Genomic DNA, 24,219 nt, shown 5'->3' on the forward strand with positions numbered 1-24,219 from the left:
GGATAGACTAGATCTTTCAAAGAACATGAAATTGCCTTTGTCCTTTAAAGCAATTTTGAACAAAGCATACCTGCTGTGATTACTCATCTCCAGACTTTCAAATAAAAATATCTGAAACAATTTCCAACATTTATAGCTTTTTAAGTGGTAAATGAAGCTAATTCACACATAGCCTTTCAGTTTTTAAATGAAGCCATTTTAAAACAGCTATGCTGGGGATAATCACTCCTTTGTAATTTAAAAAAAAATACAAAAACATTTTACATCTCTCAGTCCAACCATCTGGATTGGTTTGTTTGTTTGGCCAAACTACTAAAATAACTACAAGCATCCTGTGAAACTTCAGGCCAATATCACTGGAAATAGCTGGGTTACAGAATGTGGAGTACAGGGACTAAAATGCGAAGCTTTATTCAGCCCCTGGAGAAATAGCGAGAACACTCTGAAAACTTTCTGATTTAAAAAGAAACAAAGTTTAAAATTCAAAAAGTGCTCTCACTTTGTGATATGAAAGGTTTAAATTTTGAACAAACTATGAGTTCCATTTCGTATTTGGGTTGCAAATGGAAGTGTCAGCATATCTCAAGTAAAACCATTTCTAATTAAACTAGAGTTTCAATTGCAAATACACAGACATTTTTCAAGAAATAAGGGAAAAATTCTTCAGAGGGAAAGTTGTCTTCCCCAAAAATAACTCCTTCAAAAAGCCTGAAACATCTCTGTTTAGGAGTTTAGGAGGGGACCAGAAAAAGGGGAACTCAACCACAGTAATAATGCATATGTGTAATTAAATTAATTCAAGACAATATTTATTGACTTTCACATCACCAGAGGAGGCCAAAAAGGTTTGGGGCCAAAATTCTTTCCACATGCTGTAGCAGCTTCAACACATCATCCCCATGAGGAATTGCAGGGGGTCACTGCAATGCCCCTCCCATGGGGACTGCTCAGATAAAGAGGTTGGTTTGTGTCCTGGTACAAGTGGAGCTTTCCCAAGAGAGATGAGCATAATGCCAATGAAAGGATGGGTTCTCCATCTCCTGCCTTGTTCCTAGCTTCAGGGCTAATCCTCCTTGGTCTGGATCTTGCTATCTGGCTCATTCAGTTCACACATACAGGCAGGAAAGCAGCTAAATTGCGGCCAGATGAGCACTGGGCTGTTTGGTGACTGAGAGCTGCAGAGAGAGAAGTTCAGACCTCACCCTGAGTCTGTGCAAAGCAAAACAGATCAGCTGAATTGTATTGACTTCTGACAGTAGCTGCCAAGAGCATGGGGCACTGAACTACCCAAGTCAGTAAGAGCATCCCTGACCCTCTGGAGCCCACAATCTTCTCCAGAGCTCCTGATAAACATCAACAGGTTGCCAGAAAGACTCTTGACTAAAAGTGGCTAGAAATCAAGACTAAAATGACTACCTTGAGTCCATTTAAGCAGACTGCACACTTAAATACAGGTGGTGGGATGAAACCCCTTACAGCCCTGACAAAATAAATCCGTGGAAAACTGCAGCTTCTCATACACTACCCAAGGCCCAGGTCAGGTGCCAGCTGCCTGTGCCAGCTTCTCAACACCCTGGCTGAAACTTTGCAGTGCTCATCCTGCAAAACAGAAGACAAATGCATAAAACTGCAAAAAGGGAGAGTTTCTGTGGTTTCTTCTGTGGCAGTTCAAGGTAGGGGGGGAAAATGGTCTCTGAATGAAGAGGGATGTGTTGTACAAACATGCTGTGGAACCAGTTTCTCCTTCTGACAAAAACAGGACACTGGCGGAGTCCCAGGTGCTGCCTATCCACCCAAAATATGTGACAAAGTCTCTTGTCAGGAGCAGGCTGTGCAGAGGAATTGCATTTTTGGCCACAATTCAGCTATGCTGACAATGTATTTATTTAAATCCGAAAGAAAAAAAATAGATTTTTGGAAGAGCTTAGCACTTTCTGCCCCCTGCAGTGATCTTGTCTTCTGATGATCTAGCTGCAGATTTTGTGCTCTAGAGCATTTTGGAGAAACTGGTCCTGGTAGTGAAGTAAACTGAGCTGGAAATGGAAATCTTTGCCCCCTTGTGGAATATTTTGATGCAAACAACAAGGGAAAAAAAAAAAGAAAAAAATTTTGGTTTTATCCATGTTATCCCACGATAATTCCAGGGGAAATTTATATACTAGAGAACTAGCACACCAAAAACATATTTCCTTGGCTGTTCAATGCAAAAATATTATCCATTTTCATCTAAAAAAGAATCAATGGGAAACTGAAAACAGAGAGCTGCAGCAACAGCAAACAGCAGCACAGAGAGCTGCTGGGAGCATATCTTTGGTGGGGGAATAGAGAATAAAGAACTTGGAAATGTCCAGTCCCATCTATGACTGCAAAAGGTTTCTTTTACTAATTTGACCCTTTCCCCAAGGTTTAAAAATTCTCCTTAAAATTTGAGAAGTGCAAAGCTCATCAGAAGATACACACAGGCTGAAAAATACAGCCCAAGAAAACTGAGCAGGAAAAATATTCCGAGGCTGTGTCACAGCCCCAGCAAACCTCTCCAAGGGACTAAAACACCTCCCCACAGCCAGGCAGTACCAAAAACCTGAAGCTGGCCTTTTGGGAATTGGGGCTGACAGCTAAAATTAGGACTTGCTTGAGAAAGAGCAGCCACTGGCAATAAGTTGGGAATGTGTCTGAACTTTGGGAAAGGACATGAAGTAACAAGAGAGGGCTCATCTCTTGAGCAAAGCAGAAGAGGATAGACACCTGAGTCATGACTTCCCCAATGCAGCAGAAGAAACAAAGAATAAGGACAAGTTAAGATCAAGCCCACTGCTCCCAGCCTGGATGTACATTATCCTCTGGCTGCAGCTCACTTATTAAACAAGCAATGCTGGAAAACTGTCGCCTTGCATTGCGCAAAGGGCACGGGGGAAATGGGCAGCACATTCCCCCCTAGCCCCACAGGCAGCTGTGCAGTGCTGGGGACAGCCCATGGCACAGGTTCCACTGGCAGCACCCACATTCACACCATCGCTGCCAGTGCAGCAGCAAACTGGGAGTCCCTGGGATTCAGTGCATCCCTGGAAAACACCGGCACAGAGTCCAGTGAGACGGCATTCCAGCCTGGGAGCGGACCAGTGGGGCAGGCCTGGCTCTCACCTGCCATGAGGGGATCTTCATGGCCAAAAGGGTTGGGTTGGGCTCCCCTCACCCCGCAGCTGAGCAGCCAGCCCTTCAACAAACCGAGGAAGGACAGTGTTTGCAACATCACCACTTCCCTGCTTTTGACCATAGCCTTGGCCACGCGAGCTCTGGAGTTTGTGTAAATCCATCCCAGAGAGCCTCGAGAACAATTTCCTCCTCTGCACACGGATGCCCCGATGCACTTTGCTCCAGGTTTCCGTGCTCAACCCCTGCATGTCACCAACGCCTGGGGATGAAGAAGCGGCTGCACCGGCTCAGCTGAGCTCTCGGCTCTGCCCTCCAAGGAGCTGTCGGTCATTAAAGCCTCCGCACAATGCAGCAGACCACAACATCCCTGCTAATTGCCACTGCCAACGATCCCGTGTGCAGGCAGGGGGAACAGGAGGCTCTGCTCTTTGTGAATCCTGTGCTGTAGAGGCAACAGCACCGCCTAGGACCATAGGAAAAATTACTGAAGGGACCCTGGAGCAAAGTGAGAGCGCTCAGGAGAGGCACACGAGGGAATGGAACTGCTTTCCCAAGGCTGACAGGCTCCTCAAAGCAAGTAGTAAGGAGAAATCTGCTGTTGCACAGCTACACCTGTTTGTAAGCAGCCTCTTTGTTCACCAAGGCAGGATTAGCCTGACATGGATTTAGATACTGCTCAGATTTTTACGGTGCATAGCTGTCAACCAGGGAGGTGTCTGACACAGCAGGATCCCGCTTCACCCGATGCCAAATGTGCGTGTGGCAGAGTGGGAGCCTCCAGGTTGTGGAAAGACCAAGACTCATTGATTAGGGCTGGTTTAATGACAGAAGTCGGGAGTCCGGATCGCGTGCAGCCAATCCTGCTCTGACCAGGGGAAAAAGTGGATGCAGAGAATAGAAACGTGCCTGACGCGTATGTATTTTACACACTCGCTTCTGTTTTTCCGAAGGCTGAAATAATCCCCACGTATGACAGCAGCGAGCACGCAGGGTCTGACAAGGCTGTGATTTGCGAGGGAGCACACCCCGCACTTCTGCCTCCCAACATTAATGCGAGCTGACAATGGTAGAGGCCTGGGCTCACATGACTTTAATCAGCGCTGCCCTAAGCCATCAGAATCACATTAATTATTTCAGGGCTTTTCTTTTTGGATGAACAGAGAGCTCATATTAAAAGCAAGAGCCTTCTGCTCAGCCTCTTCATGAACCTCTTGCCCAGGTTTGTGAGGTGGGCTGTGGCCAGCTGCAGGTTTTGGCACCCATCGGGGACTGTCAGTGAAGTTTCACACCATCTTACAACACGGCGAACACCTCACTCGCTCTGCTTCCCCAAAGCTCCCGGGAGAGAATTCTGCCTTTCCCTCACTCCCAAAAGACAACTGCAAACTTTCAGGCTTTAAGTATTTCATTTCCTTTAAAAATAAAACATTTCTTTTTGTTGCATACAAATAGCACATTAATTTCTTCCATAATATCATGCATGGAGCTTTAGAGATACTTTAGATCACGGCTTCCGTGCTGCTAGCTAACATGTCATCCAGGTAACAGCTTTACATGGAAATAAGATCAGAGGGGACAAGAAAATACTGTTCTATTGTTGCTTTTTAAAAAAAAAAAAATTAGGAATCTTACACCTGCAGCACAATCCTGCTCAGTATGAAAATGCCTCCAGAGCAAGCACCCAGACAGCTGACTGTATTCCCTGGGAACTGTAATCATGCTCCGTTCATGCTTTGTCTCCCTCGACAAGGTGCGTGCTTTCCCATTCCATTAATAATTCAGCCAAGGGTACTCAAGAAAACTCAGGGAGTTAATGGAAAAGGTTGGTGCCTATGAGCACCCGACAGGAATTGCTATCTGGCAAGAAGGTGGAGCCTCCCATCTTTCTAAAAGGAAACAATAGCTGTCTTTTTTGGTAAGTTAAATGACAGAGAAGCTCATCTGTCAGGGAAGCGGATCTGTAAACCTGAGGCTTTATTTGCAAACAAGTCCCCCTTCCGTACTGCATTCCTTTCTAGTCTCCCCATGCAGCAGGAGCCGTGCAAGGTAATCATGGTTGCAACAGAAAGACAACTTAAAACAATCAAGACCCACAAAGCAAACAAGCCAAACTCATGCCTTTCCCCTTCAGAGCAGACAAACAGACAAAAAATAGTAGCTGAGAAGTGCTTACCGACTTTGGGCTCTTCTTTGGGACCGGCAGTCCTGAAAAATGGCAACAAGGGAAAAATAAACATTAGCATTAAACGTTACCTTCCCTTAAAGAAAAATCCCTAGGTGTATCATCCGAACGTAGCCATCTGCAGAGTTATGTCAGCTTTCGCTCTCGCATCGGAGTTACCAGTCTGTTCATATCGAATCAAAGCACAGGGAGAGGGAGAGCGAGCGAGAGACGGGAGCGGGGAAGAGCGAGCGGGGGGAGCTCTCTATCTGCATTAGCTATGCTGACTTGTGCCGCAGCAGCCGGGAGGCTGGGAGAGAAACCCACAGCCCTCAGCGGCTGCCGAAACCCAGCGCTCGGGCAGAATCTCAAATGCTCCCCTGGATTACGGGAGACTTAGCTCACAATTAAGCCGAGGCTCTTTCCTTTTGACGCGATCGGCTTGGCGATTTTATCGGACCAATCGCGGAGGCGCAGGGCAAACAGGTTGATTTTTTAAAAAGTATTCCTCTAGAAACTGATTTTTGAACGGGAAAACGGGCACTGGCTTGAGCCTAGAGGTGCGGGCTGGGCAAAGGAAAACAAAAGCATGAGGAAGAATAAGGTTTTATCCCTAAAATTGTGAATATTGCTGAGAAAACATGTTTTCCTTCCTGTCCATCCTCAGCGTAAAATAAATCTTTGAAGCCAGAGGTTTTATCTGTTAGCTACAATTTCAGAGAGCTGTGGCTTGAGAACAAGCACAACCAGTGCCTTGACCCCTGGGGGGGAAGCTCAGGAGCTTGGAGAAGGGTGGTTTACACAGGTTGCAGTTGATGTAAAGGAACAAACAACTGGGAGGGCACCAGGGAAGGTTTTTTCAAGGACAATTTTGCATTTTGAAGCAGCCTCTTACACGCTCTGTGATGAGCAAGAGAACTCAAGAGAGATTTCAATCAACTACTTGTGCATATAGCCCAGTTGCCAGCAGCAAAGGAAACACTTGTCCAGGGGTTTACCTACAAATGCAGGAAAAGCTCTTTCTTGTGCCTTTTGCAAGAATGCCCAAGACCTCCCTTTTCTATAACTGTTGGAAGAGAGGAAACTCCCCATATTTTGCTCTATGTGACACTCCAGAAACAAACATAAACCTAAACACAGATTACATTGCACATTAAGTGCTCAGTAATTCAGATGTTTGAAATCTGCTTTTGTCTTTAGCATGTGATTTATGTGGCATTTATGCCGCATTACGTTTTCTACTTTATGCATTTTGTTTATTCTAAAACCCATGCCCTCATCTAACTTTTACACAGAGAATAAAATAAGTGATGCAAGTGAACTACAAATCTGTCTAGGAAGATGCCTATTTTAAGGTAATTTGGGAAATGTTAGTTCTGAATAGGGAAGATCCACAATTAAAAATGATAAACAGAGCTCACTTTGCTGTTGCTCTCAAACTGGAATGCATACTGCAACGAGGATTTTAAATGAAATATTTTCAAGCTTTTGAGGAATATCTGTGCTCTGCATGTCACTGATGCATTCCCAGCCAATAGCTGATATCCCTCCAGGCACTGATTGATCGAGGGACAATGAAACATCAAAACTGTTTGAACTAAACAATCAAGACTGCAGCTTCATTTTTGCTGACGGGGACTGTGTTTGTATAATACACTTAAAGAGGAAAGCGCTAATAATGTTCATAGCAAGTCACACTTTTAACAGGCATCATTTATCAGAGATAAACACACAGATAGAGATTCTCCTCTCTCTCCCTCCTTCCACGTGCGTGCACACACGTTTACTCTCCCTTTCCAAGAGATGCTCTTTCCTATTAAATCAATAGGTAAAACAGATCCCTGTGCACACATGCACCCTTAACACACCAGCATGAGACAGAAAAGATATTACATCAATTTAAATGCTCCCTCCAAAATATAAAGCAGAAATGCAGCTGGGCTGTTCATTCATATTGTATCAGAATTCAGTTTATTGCATCACAAACATTAAACGTTAAAATTTAATAAGTATGAAGTACTGAACAAACCTTTCCTTCAAGTTTGTCATTAATTTTGCCTGTTCTGATCCCAAAGAGATGGAAAACAGTTGAAAAGTAATGGAAAACACATCAAGACCATTGTTTGGCGAGTCCTTCAGAGGCCAGTGTATCTTACAGCGTCACTACTCTGTGCCAGACTTTGCTGCAGAACAAGCAATAATTGACTTTTCACCAAAATAAGTGACTGCAGAATACGCTACCAAATGTTAGTAGTTTTTCATGGGACAAGCTTATAGTCAGGGGAATAACCTGCCTGTACATTTCCCTGTGAAAATGTTATTTATTCATCTAATTAGGGTCTCATTTCAGAACTCCAGCTCTTGACGCAGCAGGCCAAATGAGCAAATGATAGGTATAATGGGTAGTTTTCATGCTCAGATGATGGAATGGATACAGTATTTAACAGTGATGAACACGAAAAGCTTGAATAACCCCCAAATCCTGGGAGCACCACTAGCGAGAAAATGCCAAGCTTTTCTGAAAAGCTTCTGGGAAAGACATTGCCCAAGCCTATGAATCTGGAATATTGACAGCTATGAATTACAATATTCATCTTTTGATTCCATTAACTGTCTCATCACTGCTCACACCATGCCTTGCTTGGAAGCTCATCCTTCCAAGGTTGCCCGTTCTCCTCTGAAGCCTCACTGCAAATTTTTCAGAGGTAAATGGGCCAAGTGTGGACTTATCACCCAGCTTGCATCTTTCTGGCATTGTCCAGTTTTTTAGTGGTTGGAGTAATAGCTCCACACCCCTGGCTAAGAGAAGCCAAAAGGCTTGTCCCTGCTCTAATACTAGAACAGTAATAGTTTATACTGACACTGCTTGCAGTACAATTCCTCTGTGATTTGCTGCCTATGGACACCTCTCATCAGTACCTGAAATGCATCTTCTAATTTTGTGGAGTTTTGGAGACCCAGATTAGAGAAGATTAAACAGTCAAGCAATTGAATGGGAGTGTTGTCATCACAGAGTTAACAATGTTTTAAAACAAACAAGCACATCTGGCAAACAATGTCAATATGACCTAAAACCCCTTGAATGGGCTCATTGTAGCTACTTACTAAATGTGCCTGGAATTAAATTAATTAGAAAACACAAATTACTCCCCTCTAAATAACAATGTAATAAAGCAACTGCTTAATGAAAAATATCAGTGATCAGTGAGCAATCCACAAGAACAAAAAAAGGGATTGTAATCAAACTAAATTCACAGACTCGTCAGCAAGACAAGAAAGGCTTCATACAAGGTTAGTCAAAAATGAGTCAGATGCAGGGATCTAAATTAAACTAATTATCACAGAGATTATTACATTTATCTTAACAAAACCCTCTCTCTTTTCTCGCCAGTACTCCCTAAAGCTCTATGTACAGCTGGCTGCATCCATCTGCTCAACTACATTTTGTAACATAGGGTAAAAAATACAAATCATTAAGCAAGTTTTGTAGCATGACTTAGGCACTCTTAATGCCATCACCCATCAGGAGCTGTATTTCTGTTGCGTGACACTGTGTTATGTTGTGAGCAAAGTGGTCCATGAATTAAGGCCTCAACTCAGCTTACTTCAATGTGGCATGTGTTAATTGTTCAGTCTTATGTGGTACAACTTTTGGAGCTGGGAAGCTGTAAGGTTCCTAACCCTGCCTATGACGAGTTCATGGAAGAACACATGGGACAAAACTGTGACCCCAAGTGTTGCTGTTTCTGACATGCAATTCTCCTCTATTCTTACAGGAACATTTTTTCTCAACTCCTTTGTCTTTATGCAACCTAATTAACATGGGAAGGGAACACATCACATGGTAAATTCTGCTTTACTGAGCATATACAAATGCAATGTGTGACTACAGACCCACACCACAGCCTGGGCTTGATTCTGGTGGAAGCTCAGAAGGCCATAAATGCTCAAAAATTATCTAAAGGGACACCAGACACAATGTGCCCTGCTTCACAGCCCCATGTTTTAAAGATGGTAGATCAAAATTATCTAGAGTTGAATCCTAAGGAAGACCTACCTCTAGGCTCCATAGGAGTCATCCATGTGGAGGCCAGCTGGTGTGAACACTTTGCTCTTCACCACACACTCACACAAAAGTATATATTTCAATGGGATTTCAACTGAAGTTGGAACAATTCAATATCAGTTTGCACAATCCACTCACAGGACAAAGGTTCATGGAATTGCTAACAGCCAGTCTGGAAGCCAGACTATCATCTTATTTATGGCTTAAAACATCTGTGGCTACTGCTCAACGTTTTTAAGTTTTGGGGTGGTTTTGCACATGAAGGAGAAAACCAGCTGTGTCTAGATTTTCACTTCTCGCAATTCCTTAACACTTCCAAAGTGGACATCTTGTGGACCATCTATATCCAACAGCAAAATAAGGCATGTGTGAGTCTAAGTGGAAAGGTCACCCATTAGGTTTTGCCATTATGTTGTCTTCAGCCCAGAGTGCACAAGTGTTGAAAATTAGTTGGAGATGAATAAAAACACAAGAAAAAGATTTCAGACTGTGTCATGAGGTTAACATTTACAGAGAAAATGTTCCTGCCTGGAAAAAAAAACAACCTTCAAGCTTTCTAAATAGCGCTTACACCATGCTGAATAAAAACCAAAGGCTGTATCAAAGAAAACAGACATTTTGAAAGATGAGGTTTAGGTAAAGTACCAGAGTCTGGGGGTACACAACCATGTACCTGGCATGGAACATTGATTACTGCTTTCTGTGTGCAAAACAAGGAACTTTAAATAATTAATGCTAATGGCCATTAGGGCTGCCAGGGGGGCAGGGAATGAGAGGTTGGTGGTGACAAAGCAATTCCCTTGATTCTGTATAATCCATTGCCAAAGAATTTCTAATAAAGGACAAATACTATCTAAAAAAATAGATGAAAGTTGGTCTTTTCCAGACTGGAGAAAGAACAAGAATAACCTGCAGCAAGAGAGGCAGGCATAAGGAGCACCATGATGAAGAAATCCCCTACCTGTCCCTGCTCAACTTTTCTGATTGTCATCGTGATTTGCACAACAAGAGTGTCACTGCTCTAGCAAAAAATTAGCTATGCACTACAAGCTTTAAGCAAGAGAATAATTTACACTGCAGGAAAATAGCCCTGCCATAAATCAAGTTTGGTAACTTCCAAATGCAGTGAAAAATGCCACATTTCTAATGCTAATGTTCAATGCTAATGCTAAGAAAGCAATGTTTTGAAGAGATCATCTTGGGCATTATTAACCCACTGTCACTGACAAAAAGCATAATGAGGCATAGAACATTATTGCCATTAACATGAATTTCAGTTCTAGATGCTCTAAAGATGTTAAATTGTATTAGCCTCAAATACTCATTTTTGGTTGGGATGCTAAACAATTCCTCCTCGTTAAAGTCTCAGTCATATTTTCAGCATCTCAAACGAGAATTGATTTTAGAAGCGATGAAAAAGATATAGGCTAATAAAATGCTATTTAATTACTATGAAAATATAAATTTAACTATGCAGTAATATATATAAGGTAATGCCAAGACAGTAAGATAATAAAGAGCTTGAGAATTAGCGTGACAATTACCATCTAGCCTATGGTTGAAAGCATGTCAGCAGTTCTTGCATTTTTATTTTGAAGCTCATTAAATGAAGAGCTTACCATAAAGCTTGAGCTGTTGGAGTCATATGCTTAAATGAAAATCTTTGTTAATATTTAAACAATTATGTACATGGACATTAAATTTCTGAAATCTCACGAATTTCAGAAGCTAAACATCAGAATCAGAAAGTAATTAGAGACTCCCATGTTCTTCTTGCATAGATAAGGATGTGTGTATACACAGGTATTATATATCTATTTTTCACATACATAAGCATACATGTGTGGCTATGCATGAAGGTAACTATTCTTTTCCAGAAGCCCACAAAATCCAGGGCTTACAAGCTTTATTTCTGGAACACATCTCACAATTTTTGGGGCATGCTGCAAGTTTGAAGATGTCCAGCACCAAAGCCCCTCTCCTCAGCTGCCTGTCCCTTGGCATGGCCACGTAGGTACCAAAGGGCAGCAGCACCTCATGCCACTCCAAACTCAGTACAGAGGACACTAGAGAGGAGAAACCATATTTTGCTACTGTCACATCACTATTTATGCTGCTCAGTGAGAGCATTTGTCTTCAGACTTACCACAGCATTGCTACAAGGTGTAAATCCACATGCCCAAACTCGGTGGCTTATGGCACATTCTCATATTTCATATTTAGAGAGCAGTCTGCACAATGGGGATGCCTGTAAATAGGGCTCTCTTGGCATTAGTTTGATTTTGCTATTAATAAATAACATCCCTTAATAGTAAGCTAATATTTTACAGAATGCTTAGCCAGATTCAGACCCGAGGAGTGCAAAGGCACATATGGCACACTAAGACAGAAAACCTTTACTAGGGGACAATGGTTTTACAGACGTTTTTGCTAAACATAACTTTATTAGTTTTAAAATAGTTTTCTATTAAAATAAAACAGTAACTCAATATAATTTCAAGTATGTAGTTGTACATCTCAGAAACTATCCCTGAAAGATGGAGACAAACCGCCTGATATTTATTTACCTGCACATCCCTACCAACATTACACCTTCATGCACCCCCAGCCACAGTGTCCTGACCTGCCCCAGCATCCTCAGCCAGCTGTGTCACCTCCCTGAAACTCAGTCTCCTCTAACAAGACTGTCTGGTCTACAAGTCCTGTCAACTTCTTGAGTCCAACTCATGGTACTCTGCAGATCTTCTGGCACAAAAGACACAGGTTAACAGGTTCTTAAAGATGGCATACTCCTCATTACTATCACCATCACAAAAATAAGTCTATCTGACCCGGAAAAATTAACTTTAAAATGAATAAACATAACATCCCAATGCGGAATGGGAAAAAACTTAAATTCAGAATGGTGAGAATTTGAGACAGGTGGATAGATATTTAAAAACAATCTGTTTCAGAACAAAATCAGTGACTAGACCATTACAAAGCCATCCTTCTTCCTCAGTTTTGCCCACCTGCTATGCTTTTAATGACTCTCCAAATGTATTTATTTACAGTGATAAAGACCTTTGTTGGATTTGATACCTCATTAGTTCTGATATGACTGGTTATTACAATGCCAAATCAGGGCAGCAGCTACTGCATCTACCTGCAATGTCGCTGATAAAACCTCATTATTTACAAGTATATGGACACCAAAATGCCACCCAGGTGGTATGTAAAGGTAGGAGGAAAAACTGAGTGGAATGAAACCCTCCTTGCTGCACACCTCCAAGTCTGCTCCATTTCCTGCTTTGCAAATCCTGATGAAGATGTGGGAGGCACATCTCCAGCTAAAGCTGCCTTATCTAATGCACAGTGTTAGGTTCTGCTGTGCCACCTTGTGTTACATCACATCACATTTGATATAAAAAAGCCTTGTGTGGGTTTGAGTTGCTCCACTTATACCACTTCAGCATTTAATACCAAAACCAAACCAAAACATAAGGGGGGATGGCGGGGGGGGGGAGGGGGAAGCGCCAACTTTCAAAACCTCAAGTTAGGGAGAAAAAAAAAAAAGCCTTCAGGAAGAGTTTCAGAGCTCTCATCTTTCAATTGCTAAGCAAGCCCCTGTTTTCTTCTCATCTCAGAGCCTACTGCTTTCTGCAAGATAAGGTGGTTTGGGCAATAAAACATCCTGATGAGAAGATTTCAGCCATGTTTTTTTCTCCCAGCAGTCAGAAAATGCTCTGGTTTTCTTACTGATGCTAAAGCAGATCTAGACTCCCTGCCACAAAAAGGCAGCCATGCGTGTAACGTGCACAGCACCACTATTGTGCTGTCAGCACACAGGTCTACACAGAACTGATATTTTTTCGTTATTACAAACACATTAATTGTTCACCTCCTTAATAATTAAAGTACAGGTTTTCTCCTGGCCTTAAAGCACCCTTTGTGAAATAGCTCAAAACTTTAGGGAATTATATCAACCCTTGAAATTAATCAAGATGTATAACAAAATGCCAAACAATGAATCAGCAACTGTTCTATCCTATTTTACACTTCCAAGCAGCTCTGGAGCTCAGATGACACATATATCTGGGGGACACAAGCTATAGCATAGATAGGCCGTGCTGCCACAAAAATGCAGGGTATCTCATGTAAAGCTGATGCTGACCCAAAAAGCAGATTTCACAGGCATCTCTTCATTTGCTTACTCATTTCTAGGAGAGAATCAGTGTAAATGGAGCTAATGAAGGGTAGCTGAGGGGAAAACACTTGTGCCTCGAATGACTAACAGATTAGTGTCAGCACTTCACATGTATCACACCAGCAATAGCTGGAAATTCTGCAGGCAATTAAAATGTTCATATACCAATGATGCCAAGTCTCCTTTATTATCAGGACTGTAATATTATAAAGCTACTCTTTTTAGAATCAGGTGTTCATACGATAATGTGCTTTGCTTGGAGTTCCTTAGCCTCCCATAGTTTAGGAAAGGCAATCAGATATGAATACTAGAGGCTTGAAATAAAAAGACAGAAAGAACTCCTGTGTGGTATCTTTATATCTGGAATTTTTGGAGCTTAAAGTAAGATTTTTGCACCCTTGGGCTTTTTGATATTTGAATTTGTCACTTACTATTTCAACTGGATGCCTCGTACTGAGAAGCTCCAGCACGAGGTAGTAATGCTAATTAATTAGTTCCCACAAATGCACTATTTGTATGGACATTAGTAACACATATCAAACTATTTGGTGTCTGAACAAGCTACCAACAATTACCCTTTGTGGCTGTAGGCATTTGCAGGCACCTAAAACCTTGGTGAAACCCTGCTGCCTCCTGGAGTCTAATGGGAGCCTTGCCATGGATGTCAGCAGCACCAAAACTTCTCCCTTTGTGTTTTTGGTAAGCAGAGTCATCCCAAACCTTGCAAATTCAGATCATCAAAAACAAACGGCTAATGTCACTGAGATTAACACCTGTAAAGTACTTTGAAGGGGAAAAATACCGTGTAATCCAAAATATTACATTATTTATAAGACGACCTGATTTTAAATGTTAAATTCGGCTTATTTTTATCACAAAGAGAAAACAAGTTTCTGCTCGCTTGCTTTACAAAACCAATTACCAGTGATCAGTGTATGGTGCTGCATAACAATACACAGCATTGTCCCAAAAAGGCGTATCTAACACTCCGGAGCTGTTACAGGAAAATTAACTTGCACAGTGGATTGAAATACATGCACATAAGCAATTCTAATCAGGGGTATGAACTTCAAACTTCTTATTAAAAATACCCAAACCTGTAACATTTCCTTTATTTCATCTTTTTCTGACTTCAACTGATTCTTGTATCTGCTTCTTGATATACTAGTCCTTCATCAGAATAAGGCTGTAAGAGAATAGTAAATGTGACATCAAACTTGCTTTAAACTTGCTTTAAAGTCTCATCAGCTTTTTTTAGCCTTGTTAGAATATAATTCCACTCAACAGAGGGAAGAGAATAACAAAGAGTGACTTGGTGGTTTGGAAAAAAAAAAAAAAAAAGATGCAGCTATTCTCAACTAAAGGTTCCCTCATTCCTGCTCCTTCTCTGCACATGAGTTTTAACAATATATTTTTACTAGGATAGTCTGTTTTCAGAAAACGGAAAGGGGCACGCAGCAAAACATTTTATAAACATTTCATTTCACTTCTAACACAGTTTGTAGAGCAATTTACAAACTTTACTAATCTGATTCCCTTCTTCCCAGGCAAATCTCCTTAAATGAAATAGTAACAAAAACAAGAGGAAACAAAGAAGTCAGATTTTTAAATGCCAAATAAGATTCCAAGTTTAATCAGGAAATCCATAACACTGGAATTACAAAGTAACAACCCTGAAATACAAAGTAATGCACTTGAAAAATAAATCTTGGTATTACACGTGGACATGTATTTCTTTAAGTGTACTACGATTCTGATTTTCTAACTATGACTTACTAACCAGTGAGGGGTGCCTATGAGCTATCAAAAATACTCCCCCACCTGTTATTTCTGTATGGTATTATTTATTCCACAAAAGCAGGTATTTTTCAGCTCAAAATAATCTCTACTGAGTTTCAAATTGCTGAGAGATTCAACAAACAGGTTTGATGGAAGATACTTGAGTAGAAGGTACCGGGAGCTTTGGTGGTGGTTGTCAGAAGTAAGGCAAGGAAAAAAGGAGGTGACTTGAAATGAGATTTTCAAAAAATGCAGAAGTGAGTTGAGCACAGCAGAGGGCAGAAAGGAATTAAATCTACTCCTGCTCTGGGGGTTGAGGGAAGGAGCTGCCACAACATGGTCAGCTGGGTAGCAGAGCAAGAAAAACCACCATAAAGGTGGCACGCACGATGACTGGTACCAGCAGTTCTGTGCTCAGCAAGATGGGGCTCACAGGGGTTCCTACGGATCCAAACACAGGACAAAGACCTCAGTATAAAGCTCTGCTCTCTCTGTACTAGAACTGAAAACACTGCTGGAAACGGTGAACTTCTCTTCCCATTCCACAGGCTTTGGCACTGGTAAACACGCTCTGTGGTAACCATCAGATGATTCCCAGGTTCTGATTTTTGTCCTAAATGCAGTTTGGACTCACTTTCTCTCTAATTCAGCAGCTGCTAAGACAGTTTGAAATTTTCTGGCAGCTCGATGCTTAAGTGGCATGACTTTCAACTCACTCTTCACTGCAAGCCTAAAGGGCAAACAGAAGTGAGTGGCTTGTTCAAAAGAGTTCAAGTCTGCACTGAATAGCTGATTGCAGCTCTAATTACCATGGTTTTACATCATTAGGGATAGCAACTGAAAAGGAGCTCTAATTCCAACACTTTTTTTTTTTTTTGGCTCTTACAGCTCAATGATCCAGTTCCAACACTTCTGCTAAGGACAGGAAGAGGAAACTTTCCATGAGGAGAGAGGTTCTTGATGAACAAGTACAACGGCAATATTTTTACTTACAGAATTCAGGCTGACAGGTGTTTGTAGTGGGGTAGAAAGGATGGAGTAGTGACGGAACATCCTCTGAAACCTGCAGCAGTAGCAGATTTCACTCAGCTAAGGTATTTAATGCTCAGTGCCACTGCTCATCTATGCCTGAAAATTGTATTTTGACATTTTAGAGCTCAAAGAGCAATTTGATTTCAATTATTCTATTCTAATATGCAATTACAAGTTTTTATGATATACGGTTTGTAAAGTTTTCCCACTGTGTCTGAGGGATCCTGTGACTCTCTCTATCCTGGCTGGGGGGAGCCTGAGCTGCAGCAAACAGCGTAAAGAAAGAAAAGCATGTGTATTTTTATATTACTGTGTGATGTTTCAAAAGCATGAACACAAGATAGAGAGAGAAAAAAGATGTCCTTCCATTTTAGGCTCCACAAAGAGCCTTCAAGTCCAGGGCAGTGGACTCTAGCATTCACTTCCATCATAGGAAGGACAAGTTAACTCTTCCCCATGGGAAGCGTGGAGGCTCATTATTCTCACATGCCAAGAGCATCACCAGAACAGCAAGGGAAGGTCCATGTAGCTAAGGAGAGTTGATAGGTTTATTGCTTTAGAGCTTTGTAATTTTGTTCCATTGCTGAAAAATTCTTGTTGCAGTTATATGTGTCACAAGCACCTTCTTAAGGCCACTGAGTCAAGGACCAGCTGAGCAGGACTATTGGCACAGATCCCTCCCCACTTCCACGGACCTCATTGTTCCCCACAAACACCTTCCATTCCATTGAACCATAAACAAGGGATTTACTATGGACTTTTACATGAAGGTAAGACTCAGGTGCCCACTGATAAGCATTTAGACAGGTTGATATTGCATTGATTCCTCTTCCCATAAAATACATTTAGTTATGAAACTCTAGTATATTTTTTTTTCACAAGATGTATTTCCATTCCCCAGTCTAATGTGAATTTGGCACTAGGGAAAGCTATTAGAAATGATTTGCACATGGCATGTGAGTGACATTTCACCTGCGTGCCTTAACTTTGATCTGAGGCAAAGTTGGAACACATCTTCAGGGGATTACGTAGATCAGGCTCAAGGTTTATGCTATTTTTGACCTTCCAGTGAATAAAGATGCAAGTGAGCACTAACTGTGAAAGCTTTGGAGGGAAACTGTCTATTTAAACCCGAACCAACACTGCTCAGTGTATTTCTTGTAACTGAACACAAACTAAACATGTATTTTTGGTTAATCTGAAGGCTGACTTAAAAAAAGAGGGGAAAAAAAGGAAAAATATAACCCTCTTTAATCAGAGGTAATTCACAAAATATATGAAAAAGATACACAAATGTTTTCACTGAAACAAATGTTAGATCTTAGTGACTCCAAAAAATACAGCTCAGAGGTTCTGCTGAATAACTTGCAGTTAAGCAGCCCCCCACCTGTCCCAAAACAGACACAACTTCCAGAATAAAATTCCCTTGGGAAGCAGGGAAATTACTCTGACAAAATTTTGCTTTTATTATGAATAGAATCCAGGCAGAATGGAGAGATAATTGAGAGTTGCTTATTTCAGTTGATTACTGTGCGTAGACAAGGATTCAATGACAAATGGATTTCAAGTGGCAAATAATATTACCTTCCTTCTCTGCTTTTTTTTTTTTTTTGGTGAAAAGTACTTTATGTACTTTGTAATTACAAGTTTAAAAGAACCTTTTCAGCTACAAACACTCAAAATAAAGTTGTGTCTTTTGTGGCCTTATTAAGAGTAGTTCTTTAAAACAACCAAAATGTGTAATCATATTTTCCAGTGCAGGGACAAACACATATGCTTAATTCTGCATTTTGTAGCCAGGAGCACTGGTTTATTTTGAGGTACACAGCCCTGGAAAGGTCCTGCTGGGTTATCAAGAATCTCCTCTGCTGTTGCAGGCAACATGTCCTATCCCCTTCAAACGTGCTGAGCTTCACCTTCAGGCAGCAAAGCCTTTGTGCCTCCTCCAGTTTGACTTACAGGCCCTAATGGCTTGGCACTTTCTTCTCATTTCCAGTTAAAATTACTCATGGCCAAACAACACACAGTTGTTCTTCAGCCAACTCTTGTGTTTAAGTATCTTCTATCTCTCCCTCCTAATAGAAACAATAATTATTCTGTCCCCTCTGTTGCTTTATTTTGCTAAGCAAAAGCAGCTTTGCTGACCTGCTCTTGCATCCAGCCCAATTAACCCTCTGCACCCTGACTCTGCTCAGCATTCACCCTTTCTGAACCCCTCAAGATACGCTCAGGGAGTTTTATCCTGCACTATGTGCAGGTGAAACAGGGAAACAACAGCAATAATAAAATTAATCCTACAGAGAAGTGATGGAAAAATAAAAAATCAAACCAGAACATAGACAAGGTAAGTTTTCTGTGGGGCCTCTGGACTTTGTATTAAAGTATTTATCCCTCTGGCCCAACCCTGCATGAGTCCTGCAAATGATTTCAGATAACAAGTGAGCAGCTGAGCACACAGAGGGGGCATTTCGACTTCATCCCTCCTGAAATCATCCTTCTGTTCCTCGCTCTGAGGCAGTGTCAGGATTCTCCCACTCCCATAAGGCAGCTCTTCAGATGAACACACTTCACAGTAAATATTTTACACACTGCTCTCAGCAGCTCTGGGTTTGCATTTTAACAATTACACCTCCTTGTTGGGAGTGCACCAGCAGCTTGGAGCAGGCAGAGCTTTTCCTGTATATTATACATCTTTTCCCGATATTTTTCCGCCTGATTAGTAATCACTTCTGAAAACCATTTCAACAACTCTGAACACCAGCCTTAGTGTTGCAGGGCTGCTTCCTGCACAGCGGGACTGAATGCAAATGCTGGGCTGAAGTAAGGATGCTGACAGCATCTGAGCACTTTCCTCACTGGACGCCAGAGGGAGGAGGAGGAAAGGACAAGTGACAGGGAAGCTAAAGAAGAACTGCTTCGAGGGCCCTGAAGGAACTCATCAAACACTCCAGCCAAGCACATTTCTGCCATTGGACCAAAATAAATAGCGGCACCTTGTCTGGGGATGGTACTGCTGATAAAAGACTTGGCAGGGGTAACATGAGGTCAAGTTACAGGAGAAAGGACCCAAGAGCAGCAGCACTGAGTGCTGGGTGATTTAAGCCAGTCCCATCTTTTTTTTTTTTTTTTTAAATAGAATCACAGAATAGTTTGGGTTGGAAGGGAACTGAGAGATCATCTAGTTCCAATGACCCTGCTGTGGGCACAGACACCTTCCACTAGACCAGGTTGCTAAAAGCTGCATCCAATGTGGCCCTGAACAGATTCAGGGATGGGGCAACAACAGCTTCCCTGGGAAACCTGTGCCAGGGCCTCACCACTATCAGAGTCAAGAATTTCTTCCTAATACCTAATCTAAACCTATTCACTTTCAGTTTAAAGCCAATTCCCCTTGTTCTATCACCACATGCCCTTATAAGAAGTCCCTCTCCAGACATTTTGTAGCCCCTTCAGGTACCAGAAGGTGCTGTAAGGTCTCCCTGAAGCCTTCTCTTCTCCATGTTGAGCAACCCCAACTCTCAGTCTTTACTATAGGAGAGGTGCTCCAGCCCTCTAACCATCTTGTGGCCTCCTCTGGACTTGCTCCAACAGGTCCATGGTTTTCCAGTGCTGGGGCCTCCAGAGCTGAATGCAGCACTGCAGGTGGGGTCTTGCAAGGGCAGAGTAGAGGGGCAGTATCCCCTCCCTCAATTGCTGCTTTGGAGCAGCCCAGGACACAGGTGGTTTCTGGGCTGCCAGCACACACAGCCAGGGCACATCCAGCCTCCCATCCACCAGCATCACCTTACAAGCTTTGCACAAACCTGACTGTTTTCGGTTCTGGGGCTATCACTGTTCATACTCTGCTTGGCTTCTCTGCCACAGCTTGAGTGCCTTTTGGTCCAGCTTTCTTCTGGGTGTGAAGAGAAACCTGTTTCAGTGATTAACTGTGGGTCCAGGCCCATCACAGTCTCTGAGTCCTGTACCACGAGAGCGTGAAATTTGAAACTGCAGGTGCTCTGTGCTGAGATGGAAATGTCAGGACCTTGAGGGAGCGAGGCAGGCAATTCAAGGAGACTGATATGGAACCTGTCTAGGAAGGTGATAGCAAATGCTCAACATGTGGTTAGTTTCTCAATTAATTTTTTTTTAAAAAAAGAGAGATTCAATAAGATTACCAGGGAACTATTTACTATTTTATTAAAACTATGCTTTTATTTCCTCATCAAATCTTTTCATTATGCCTTCAAGGCATAAGGAGGATTATTAAATGTCAGGCACAATTCAAATAATTAATGTATGGTGTTACCAGATATACATGCACTCTCCAGGAGGATTAATAATAGCTGCTATTTTTCTTCCAACCATATTTTCTCCATAATACATATATTAATCATGAGAACACAGTGCATTTTTTAAATCTCTACAGTACCCTAAGTCTTTAAGGAACTCACACTTTGAAAATTGGCGAACTCTTAATATATTCTGTTCTCTATTTTTTAATTTACTATCAAAATACAAAAACACAGTAAGCACTTGGAAAGAGGAAGGAGTATAGGAACGGCAGTGCATTCTCCAGAGCTATTAATTGCAGAACCAATGCCTCGAAACAGGTCTTTGAAAGCAACAAACCAGACTTGTAAATTCAGGAAGCAACCTGTCCTCGGTTAAAATGGGCTGGCTTTTGTTGCTCACTAACTACAATCAAAACACTTTAGACTAAAGTAATCAGAAAAGTACTTTTATTGCACACACTCCTCCCAGAGCTGACTGGAGGTTGTGTCCAGCACCTACTCGTTAGCTTAACTTTGCTCATCCCTGTGAGGCAATGTGTGTGTCTTCCATAAAAACCACTGCATGGGACAGTGAGGCCAGAGTTTGTTCCTCTGAGATCCCCACTGACAGTGCCAGAGCAGAGGGAGGGAGAGTTGGCCCCTGTGCTCTTGACTTTGCACTCAACAGCTGACCTGGAGTTTCCCTGTGAGCTTGACCCTATTCCAGCAATCTCAATCCACAGGATAAAAGTGTGCTATGAGAGGTGGAGGGTGCTTCCTCTGGTTACTTTACACTTACTGTGTGTAGGGAAAGAGTTCCCGTGGATGGACTGATTGCTGACAGGCTACCTGCCATCCATGCTCCATGTGGACTGCAGACATATTGCCTGGGGAATGGGTTTTGTACCTGCTGGTGGCCTCAGCAATGCAACAAAAAATGAGCAGCGGTCCCAAGTGCACAGCAAACAAATGTGTCCAAAAATTGCTTACAACCTGGAGAAGTTTAAATTCTCTCCTACACTCCCAGCTGTATCCCAAGTGTAACCTTCCCCAGTGAAGAGTGATTGAGTATCTGATTTTGAACACTTCAAATTACAGGACATATCACCAGCCTTTTCCATCGCCCAGAACAGCTCAAGAAATGACCATCTTCTATTTAAAACACTCAAGTTTTACAAGCATGAGACCGGGGTTTGTTATGCAAGTAAAGGTGTAGCCACACGTGTAACCACAGCACCTTTCAGCCCATTCCCAGAGGATGTGTGCAGCGCCTGTGCCCATGGGAACCTGTGCACCCTCGCCAGCGCAGCATCACACAATAAATAATTTTAACCATCTAAGTGACCTGACAACTGCCAACCTGGGGCAGCTCCTACACCTCAGGACAAAAACCATTTCCCCAGAGAAGCTTAGGAGAGCAGAGCAGATCTTTCATGACATGCCTTTTTTTTTTTTTTTAATTTCAAGAAGAAATTTTTTTAAAGCAGTTTTGAAGACTTACCTCCTCGCTGCACCAGCAACGTGACTTCGCTTCCCTTAGGACATTCAATCAGCATATCCACCACCTGGTTGTGAGTGAGGCTCTGCACATTCTTCTTGTTGACCTCTACTATGAGGTCGCCCTCCTTCAAGCCGCGGCACCTCGGGCTGTCCACAATTTGTTTCACTCTTTGGCCGCCCCCACCGGGACTGTCTGCTATAGTAAACCCAAAGCCCATCGGCCCTTTCACTATATGCACAGTTATGAGTTCAGGTTGTGTTGCTATCGAAGATGCCAAAGAGACCGTGTCATTGGGGTACCCATGGGGTCCGTTGGAGGAGACCTCAGCTGGGCTGCTGGGTCTCGCCTCCTTTGTGCCATTTACTTTCCCTGTTTTACTACTGTGGCTCGCTGGGGAGTCATAATTTTCCTGCCCGTTCACAATGATCGGTTCTTTGTCCAAAATTGCCACGGACGTGACCAGGCTCGTGTTGGGATCGTCGGGGTCGAAGGGCAGGGGGTACCCTCGGCACAGTTCTAGGTCCACGCTGGCACCGATGGGGATGGACTGGAAGATTTTCACCACTTGGGCGTGAGTGTGCCCCAGCACGCAGGTGTCGTTCACGCTCACTATGACGTCCCCTGCAGAGGACACAGATACACAAACACATACATTTTGTGCACCCCGGGAAGGTGAGGACTAGAGCCTGAGAGCAGATCTGCAGCATCCACAGGTGCCACTCACAGGCAGCAGCAGCATTTCAGTACAAGGAAGGAGGGTGGCGACACTTGGGCGAGCAAGAACTCCCTGCACACAGAGGATTCACTGCATAAAGCCTTTATGTACATAAACATTTTTGAAAGTGAAAATGGAATTGGCTCATGTAAGAAATTAATGAATTCAAATGATGGTATATGGCCCGTTTAACAGCTATTTTGAAGTCCGGCTCTCAGTGTTTCACACTGTGCTACACTGACATATGATAGAAACAAAACTGAGAGCTGTAACAGAAGGCTCTCAAATACCAACTGCTCAAATACAGTGCCACTTGTCATGTCTCATAATTCAGGCTAAAATCTAGGTATCGATAAGTTATGAGTCATTTTATTAACACTGGGGCTACAAAACAGGGATGTTTAATGCTGTGACGCTCGACCTGCAAGTGAGGAGTTGTGACCTCAGATGAATCCTAAGATTTCATAGAATCAAGATTGAAAAAGACCTCTGAGATCGAGTCAAATCATTAACCCAGCACGACCGTGTTCACCACTAAACCGTATTTCATATTTCACCACTAAACCATCGCCCTGGGTCTGATTTCTCACAAAATAAATTGGCCCTTGTTGCATCCACACAGGGAAATGCAAACTAGCCCACTACTCTGCCCATTCCTTGGGAGTGACTTTGGAAAGGGGAAAGCAGCACGGCAGAGACAAAAACACAGTGGTGCAGCCATACAAAAATCCATCATCCATTGTCACAGTGGGGAGCAGTAATCCACAGCCTGATGTGGGACCCCACAACTACCGGCTTCTCTCCTCAGGGGAGAGCAGGAGCTGGAAGAGCCCCAGTTGGATATTTTGACATCTGAAATTCCAACACCTTAAGTGCCTTAAGATTTTGAACATATCCCTCTCAGGGTATCTCACTTCCCGGCTTGCTGATGGGAAAGCTGAATGCCTTTCCCCAAGAAGGGGAAGAGGGCTACAGTCCTTTATGAAAGGCACATAAAAACAGCTGTATAAAGATAAATCAAAATGGTGGTGATGATTTTGACATAAAGCATCGGTACCTGTTTCCATTTTGCCATCCAGTGCTGCAGGGCCGTCAAGCACCAAACTTTTGATCTGGAGAAATTCATCTGGCTCATCCCCTCCAACGACGGTGAAGCCAAAACCCCTGCTGCTTTTCCTTAGCTTGGTGTGGATGAACTTCCCTTTCAACTCAGAAGGGTTTCGTGTGAAAAAAGGTTTTCCTGTGTAGGGAGTTTGGAAAAAAATCTATAAACGGGCAGGTAAGAGTGTTTGATCTCTTCTTCCTCTGTCCCTCCCTGTTCTAACAAGTACACAGACAAACACAGCGGTGTGCAGGGACAGGACTGCACTTCA

At 42.6% G+C, this 24,219-nt stretch overlaps 1 protein-coding gene across 30 annotated transcripts in view; it reads right to left on the reverse strand.

Moving 5' to 3' along the window:
• MAGI1 (membrane associated guanylate kinase, WW and PDZ domain containing 1) overlaps nucleotides 1–24,219 on the reverse strand; it is a 338,357-nt gene that overhangs the window by 32,560 nt on the left and 281,578 nt on the right. For all 30 annotated transcript variants that reach the window (XM_017826868.1, XM_017826867.1, XM_017826866.1 and 27 more), the window contains 3 exons: nucleotides 23,904–24,086; nucleotides 22,132–22,752; nucleotides 5,327–5,358 (listed from right to left, as the gene is read on the reverse strand). In XM_017826868.1, the coding sequence (XP_017682357.1) occupies nucleotides 5,327–5,358; nucleotides 22,132–22,752; nucleotides 23,904–24,086 (836 nt within the window). The remainder of the gene's footprint in view (nucleotides 1–5,326; nucleotides 5,359–22,131; nucleotides 22,753–23,903; nucleotides 24,087–24,219) is intronic.

This window comes from Lepidothrix coronata, unplaced genomic scaffold (genome assembly GCF_001604755.1).
Source record: "Lepidothrix coronata isolate B3197 unplaced genomic scaffold, Lepidothrix_coronata-1.0 Scaffold131, whole genome shotgun sequence".
Lineage (NCBI taxonomy): Eukaryota > Metazoa > Chordata > Aves > Passeriformes > Pipridae > Lepidothrix > Lepidothrix coronata.